The following is a 7,154-nucleotide window of genomic DNA, read 5'->3' on the forward strand; positions in this document are numbered from 1 at the left end:
AACCTAATATTTCTCTTCTAGCTCTATAGCTAATTTATAGCTATAATAATATCTCCTTAATATACTTTATTATATATATTATAAGGTATAAATAATATTCTAGGCGAAAATTAATATTATAAGCTATCTATTATATAGTTAGCTTAGCGCTATATTATTAAAAGCTTAAAAGAATAACTCTTTAGGCTAATTAAATATTTTACTTTATTTAACCTTATATTAAAGGCTCTTTAGCCTAAAGAGCTTTATTTTAACTTAATTAAATTAATTATTATAATTATTATTATCTAAAAAGAGGCTAAATAGAAAAAAAATCTTATAGCTAAAGATTATTAATATAATCTTTTAGTTATTATTTTATAATTATTTTTTCTATATAATACCTTAGAAAGCTTTATTAAAAGCCTTTTTTTTAAGCCTTATATAAAGCTAATTATTTAAGCTAGTAATTATCTAAGTAAAAAGAAACTTATTATAGATAAGTTTATCCCTATATATATTTACTATATTACTTTAATCTATAGGTTAAAAGTCTTAATAGAAAAATATTATAATATAATTAAATAGTTTATTTTTATTATAAATAATAATTATAATTATTAAACCTTTATTAATAATATTAATAGAAATATAATCTTAAAAGATTTTAATCTTTAATTAATTAAGAGTTATAAGGGTAATTAAAAGGTTAATATTAGAAAAGAGAGTTATTATATAAAGGGATTAAAAGTTTTTTAGTTAATTAAAAGGTAACTTATTTATTATAAATAAGGTTATTTTTAATATATTATTAAAGCTATTAATAATAAGGTATAAAACCTTATTAATTTAAGTATATTAAGCCCCTTAGCTTTAGGTATAAAGCTTTTATTATTATAATTATTAAGACTTTAATAATAATATTTAATCCCCGCTTTAGGTAATATAAATTTAGTATATAATATTAATTATATAATTATAATACTATGCCTAATATATAGATAGAAAGCTAATATGCTATATATAGGTTTTCTTCCCTAAAGGGTTTTTTTTATATAAAGTAAGTAATAAAAGTACTATAGGTTTAGATTAAATAGATAAGAATAATAGAATAATAATATAATATAATATAAATAATTTATAGTATTTTTATTATAATTTTTATTTTAAGAATTAGGATTTTTAAAATACTTATTTATTTAAGATACTTACTTATTAAATATATTATATAAATAAATAATAATAATAGTCTTAATAATAGTTTTAATAATAACTAATTAAATATATAAATAATAATAATTTTAATAATAATTTTAATAATAATTTTAATAAAAATTAAATATCTTTTTCTTTTCCCTATTTTATAAGGTTCTTAGAGCGAGGATAAAATCTTTATTAATCGCCTTTATCTGCGTAGGGAGTGGGGCTTAAGCGTCGGTTGTGGCGTTGGAAAAGATACGTATGTAATGCGCATGCTTCCATATCTCTATAACGGGGCGGCCACCTTGTCAACAAACACCTACCCACTATCAACTGCGCCGAAGATCGCCCAGCTGGATTGGCAGCTCAGACAGCTCCAAGAGCTATCATACTCTAACTTTCCCTTGTTCTCCCCTCACGAATCTCTTCCGGTCCGCAACACAAGCCATCGTATACCCGTCTTTTCTACAAATCTTTTGTCTCCTCATCGTGTACAGCCGTCGCGATGGACTACGAGACGGCAAAGGAGCAATGGGGCGAGGTGGAAGATCGCGATGGTGTCCGTTTGAGTTGGAACACCTTTCCCAGCTCTCGAATGGTAGCGTTCAATGAGTTCCTCATCTTTTATCAACTAACTCTCTTCGCAGGAAGCCTCAAGGCTAGTTGTTCCGATCGGCGCACTCTACACCCCCTTGAAGGAGAAGCCCGATACTCCTCTCCTCCACTTTGAGCCTGTCACCTGCAAACAGCCTTGTCGCTCGGTGTTGAACCCCTTCTGGTGAGTCTTGTGAAGTACCATACTCTCTTCCTTCCTCTCGCTGACAGCCTCTCACAGCCAAGTCGATGTTCGCGCCAGAGTTTGGATCTGTCCTTTTTGTCTATCGCGAAACCAACTTCCTCCCCACTACAAAGACATCACCGCCAACGCTATCCCTCCCGAACTACACCCCGCGAACACCACCATCGAATACCGCCTCTCGCGGCCTGCCCCAGCGCCTCCAATCTTCCTTTATGTGGTGGACATGTGCCAGGAGGCAGACAGCCTCGCCTCCCTGAAAGAGTCTCTAGTCATGAGCTTGAGCTTGTTGCCTGAGAACTCGCTAGTCGGCCTTATCACGTACGGCACCATGGTACGTAATGCTCTTTCCCATCTTTGAGCCAGAACTTTAACAGTGGTGTAGGCTCATGTGCACGAAATTGGCTATGAAGAATGCGCCAAGTCTTACGTGTTTCGAGGCAGCAAGGAATACACCGCAAAGCAGGTGCAAGAGATGCTTGGACTCTCAACGTCTGGTCTCCGGCCCGGCATGCAGCCCCAACCTGGCCGGCCATTCCCTGCTGGGCCGGCATCTCGATTCCTCTTGCCTGTCCAACAGGCGGAATTTCAACTTACCAAGGCGCTGGAGTCTCTCCAGAAAGACCCCTGGCCTGTTGCCAACGATCGACGCAGCCTTCGATGCACCGGTGTTGCCCTCAGTGTCGCTGTGGGCCTCATGGAGTCGTCATTCCAAAATGCTGGTGGTCGCATCATGCTTTTTGCCGGCGGACCTGCGACTGAAGGTCCTGGTATGGTTGTCGGACCCGAACTAAGAGAGCCCATCCGATCGCACCACGATATTGACCGAGACAACGTCAAGTACTACAAGAAAGCCTTGAAGGTAAGGCCAAAGGACCCAGTTGCCTTTTTTAGTCCATAACTCACCACAATGCGATAGTTCTATGACAACTTGGCCAAACGAACGGCTCACAACGGGCATATCATTGACATTTTTGCGGGTTGCCTTGATCAGGTCGGCCTGCTGGAAATGAAGGGGCTGTGCAACTCAACAGGTGGCCATATGATTCTTACTGACAGCTTCACTTCTTCCATGTTCAAGCAATCCTTCGTGAGGATCTTTGAAAAGGATGGCGATGACAACCTGTTGATGGGATTCAACGCTGTGCTGGAAGTTCTGACCACCAAGGAACTGAAGGTCACTGGCCTGATCGGACATGCTGTTTCGCTCAACAAGAAGTCCATATCCGTCGGCGAAACAGAATGCGGAATCGGCAACACCTGCTCCTGGAAGATGTGTGGCATTGACCCAAAGTCGAGTTACGGAATCTACTTTGAAATCGCTGGCCAAGGTCCTACAACACACCAACAAGCACCACAGAACGGCATGATGCAATTCCTAACGTACTACCAACACTCCTCTGGCCAGTTCCACCTTCGTGTCACGACGATTTCAAGGCCCCTGAGCAGTCCCGCCGGCGATCCCGCCATTGCTCAGTCATTCGACCAAGAAGCTGCCGCAGTCCTCATGTCGCGGATCGCTGTCTTCAAAGCTGAAGTTGATGATGGCCCAGACGTACTGCGCTGGGTTGACAGAATGTTGATTCGGCTCTGCTCGAGGTTCGCCGACTACCGCAAAGATGACCCATCCTCCTTCCGACTGGAGAAGAACTTCACTCTGTACCCACAGTTCATGTTCCACCTCCGTCGAAGCCAGTTCCTCCAGGTGTTCAACAACTCGCCAGACGAAACAGCCTTCTACCGTCATGTACTGAACCATGAGGATGTTAGCAACTCTCTCGTCATGATTCAGCCTACTCTGGACTCGTACACATTTGATCAGGATGGTGGCCAACCTGTGCTGCTGGACTCAGCCTCTATTCAGCCAACCCACATCCTTCTTCTTGACACCTTCTTCCACATTCTGATCTTCCATGGAGAGACAATTGCAGAGTGGAGGAAAGCCGGATACCAGGAGCAGGAAGGCTACGAGAACTTTGCTGGTCTCCTCGAACAGCCCAAGGAAGACGCTCGTGTAAGCCAAACCCTCACATGAACAGTGAACATGCTGCTTACTCCTTGAAGGATCTCATCACAGACCGATTTCCCCTCCCTCGATTCATCGTCTGCGATGCTGGGGGATCTCAGGCTCGTTTCCTCCTATCCAAGCTCAACCCATCCACTACCCACACAACCGGTCCCTACGGCGGTGTCGGGGCTACAACTGCACAAACCATCTTCACAGATGACGTATCTTTGCAGACCTTTATGGACCACCTAATGAAGTACGTCGTTCAACTGGCTACCGTCTCAATTATTCACTTTTTGCTGACAATACATTTAGGCTTGCTGTTAGCGGAACCAACTAAGATGGTCCAAATACTCAAATATGAGAATTATACATCCGTGCATGAGCATGACGGCTCACATTGTACCATCGGGAGAACTTAATAAATACCATCACTGGCGCTGAGAACAAAGATGATCCGCCCTATAGACTGGCGCGGTGATAGTGGTGGACGCGATAGTTGAGAAAGAGTGTATCCACCCGTGAGACGCGGGCTTTAGATTAGTATGAACGGAGTACAAGTCTCAGAACCAAAAGCAGCAAGTCAATGCAAGAAGTCGCAAAAGCGGGGAGAATGTGAATGCCTTTTAATACCTATCCCGACGGTCTCTAGATCCCCTCAACCCAACAAATTCAGTCATGATAAATCCCTTGATGGGTGGTAGGGGTGGTAATTATCCCGAGAGGTTGGGTGGGGTGAGGTCCTTCGATGACTAAGCCACCTCGTCGGCTCCTGTTCAGTTAGGGCACGCTTGTGGGGCACACAGCTTCGCTTCCTTTTTTTTTTTTTCCTCTTCCCATTTTTCAGTTCAACAACTTCTTCAACCACTTCCCAACCTTCTTTCACTCTCCTTCCCGGCACGCAAACCACGAGCCTCTGCCGACCTTAACGACGCCGCAATGCGTTGGTTCTCCCTCCTTTCTGGTCAAGATGTCCAGGCCTGCTAACACTGAGAAAAGCTCCCAAGTTCGATCCCAACGAGGTCAAGGTCATGTACGTTTGGCACCATTGTCCAAATATCTCGAAGATTTATTTTTACTAACGTACCTCAGCCACCTCCGCGCCACTGGCGGTGAGGTCGGTGCCTCCTCTGCTCTTGCTCCCAAGATTGGTCCTCTGGGTCTCTCTCCCAAGAAGGTCGGAGAAGACATTGCCAAGGCCACCGGTGACTGGGTACGTTCCTCGATTGCCTGCCAAAAAAGACCTGGACTAACATTTCACCCCAGAAAGGCTTGCGCGTGACTGTCAAGCTCACCATCCAGAACCGTCAGGCTGCGGTGTCCGTCGTTCCCACTGCTTCTTCCCTCATCATCAAGGCTCTGAAGGAGCCTCCCCGTGATCGCAAGAAGGAGAAGAACATCAAGCACAACAAGTCCGTCAGCCTCGACGAGATCGTCGAGATTGCCCGTACGATGCGCTACAAATCCTTCGCCAAGGAGCTCAAGGGCACTGTCAAGGAGATCCTGGGTACTGCCTACTCTGTTGGCTGCCAGGTTGACGGCAAGCCTCCTCAGACTATCATTGAGGGTATCGACAGTGGTGACATTGAGAGTAAGTCAACAAGGCATCATGCTAGTGCACACGCTAACAAATACACAGTCCCTGAGGAGTAAATGTTGGTCATTTGACCAAAAAAAAGAATCGAATGCCTCCCCCCAAAAAAGAATTGAAGACAATCACGATACCCAGCCACGCTCCCGTGAAGTGACCATGCGACCGATACGAACCAGATCCTTGACTCACTCTGAAATCTACCAATATGCACTATGGTTTATTTCTATTTTTGTGCAAGGAAGAACAAGCGATGTAATCGACAGCCCCTTACTCACCGCGACATCCAGATCCATGGATGCAGCGGTCCATCATCAAGGCCACACTCCCGTATCCCATGTAAACTGCTTTGGATAGTTGTCCCCTGAGCCAAGCGAATGTTTTGCACCATCATGGTGCAGGTCTGCCACTCCGTGCCGGAGACTGCCCTTGCGCCGACCTGTTGTCAGGTTTCTCCTGCTTCTCAATAAGCAAGACCCAAGATAGGATCAATTCACCATAGTTCACGAAACACGCTACAGATATCGAACGCCGTGCACGTTCCGTTTTATGCCTTGACAGTGTTTCAGCCGTGCGTTGCCGACAAACCTGCCATCGATCAGAGCATGCCTCTCTCACGTGTACATGGTGCTGGCGGGATTGTACCTATGCATTTCGTGATCGCCCCAACGTCCCAGTTGCTCATGTCCAATGACTTGAGCATGCTGTACCTCTGAACGACGGATAGTGCGGGTTGCCAATCAAAGAGGTGCTTTGCCGACCTGCATCATCTTTAAGGTGCCAAGGATCGATACGCACATACTGTTCAAAGAAAGAAGACCCTCAGTGAAGCCAATCCAGGAAAACTGCCATCAGCGGCCGAACCCTTTGCCCGCATATCATGTAATCTGGCGTCGTCAGTTGGTGGCCACAAGCTGGGATTTCTGGCTGGCACGGGGTAAGCAGAGACCTGGCCGTTCCTTGTTGGCATCACCCTAGCCCACTCCAGCTCAGCACCCCATTGGGGGAGGGCCGTGGGCGGTGCACTCTTGTGTGGCATTAAGGCCGGGTATGTGCTCCTCAAGCTAAGTACCTCTGGTAGGCACTTTAGCCCAGCCGCCCTCCCGCCCCATTGTGGAGCGTCTGGGCCGTTCCAAAGGTTCCTCCTACCTTCAACCTCCGCCGGCCACCTAACGACTGTCTCAATACCTACCTATATACCCCAACCAACGATTACCTTGTATCTACTGACTTCGTGCCTCCTTCTCTTTTCCTTGATCGCCCAACTCGCCTCTGACCGACCACGCGGCACACCGGAACACGCATACGACCCTGTCACCCAACCCCCACGAATCGATACCCATCATTGAGGCCATGGAAGCGAGCGCCCGATTCAACTGTGCGACCTGATTTCCCTCCGCTCGCGATCGCGGTACTGCCTGTCATAGTCGCTGGCCCAAACACCTGACGCCGTCCCTGTTCCGCTGCAGGCGGAGGCCCTGGGGGCGCGCTGCTCGGCTCAAAGCACGACAGTCTTCGCGACATCATCTGGAGCTGGTGGTCCGGCGCTGGCGTCGTCCTCGCCCTTCAAGCCCGCCCAG

General features: G+C 45.6%; 2 protein-coding genes across 2 annotated transcripts; both read left to right on the forward strand.

The window, feature by feature from the left end:
• Nucleotides 1-1,684: 1,684 nt before the first annotated feature.
• Nucleotides 1,685-4,583, forward strand: NECHADRAFT_64091 (uncharacterized protein; the record flags this gene model as incomplete). Its single annotated transcript, XM_003047488.1, has 7 exons — nt 1,685-1,777; nt 1,827-1,957; nt 2,015-2,309; nt 2,361-2,837; nt 2,895-3,989; nt 4,040-4,239; nt 4,299-4,583. 7 exons carry the CDS (start codon nt 1,685-1,687, stop codon nt 4,321-4,323), a joined length of 2,316 nt encoding a protein of 771 aa, XP_003047534.1. The 3' UTR covers nt 4,324-4,583.
• Nucleotides 4,584-4,922: 339 nt separating this feature from the next.
• Nucleotides 4,923-5,599, forward strand: NECHADRAFT_96808 (60S ribosomal protein L12; the record flags this gene model as incomplete). Its single annotated transcript, XM_003047489.1, has 5 exons — nt 4,923-4,926; nt 4,983-5,016; nt 5,076-5,196; nt 5,250-5,550; nt 5,580-5,599. The coding sequence occupies 5 exons, from the start codon at nt 4,923-4,925 to the stop codon at nt 5,597-5,599; spliced, it is 480 nt and encodes a 159-aa protein (XP_003047535.1).
• Nucleotides 5,600-7,154: the final 1,555 nt, after the last annotated feature.

This window comes from Fusarium vanettenii (assembly GCF_000151355.1).
Source record: "Fusarium vanettenii 77-13-4 chromosome 10 genomic scaffold NECHAsca_14_chr10_3_0, whole genome shotgun sequence".
Taxonomy (NCBI): domain Eukaryota; kingdom Fungi; phylum Ascomycota; class Sordariomycetes; order Hypocreales; family Nectriaceae; genus Fusarium; species Fusarium vanettenii.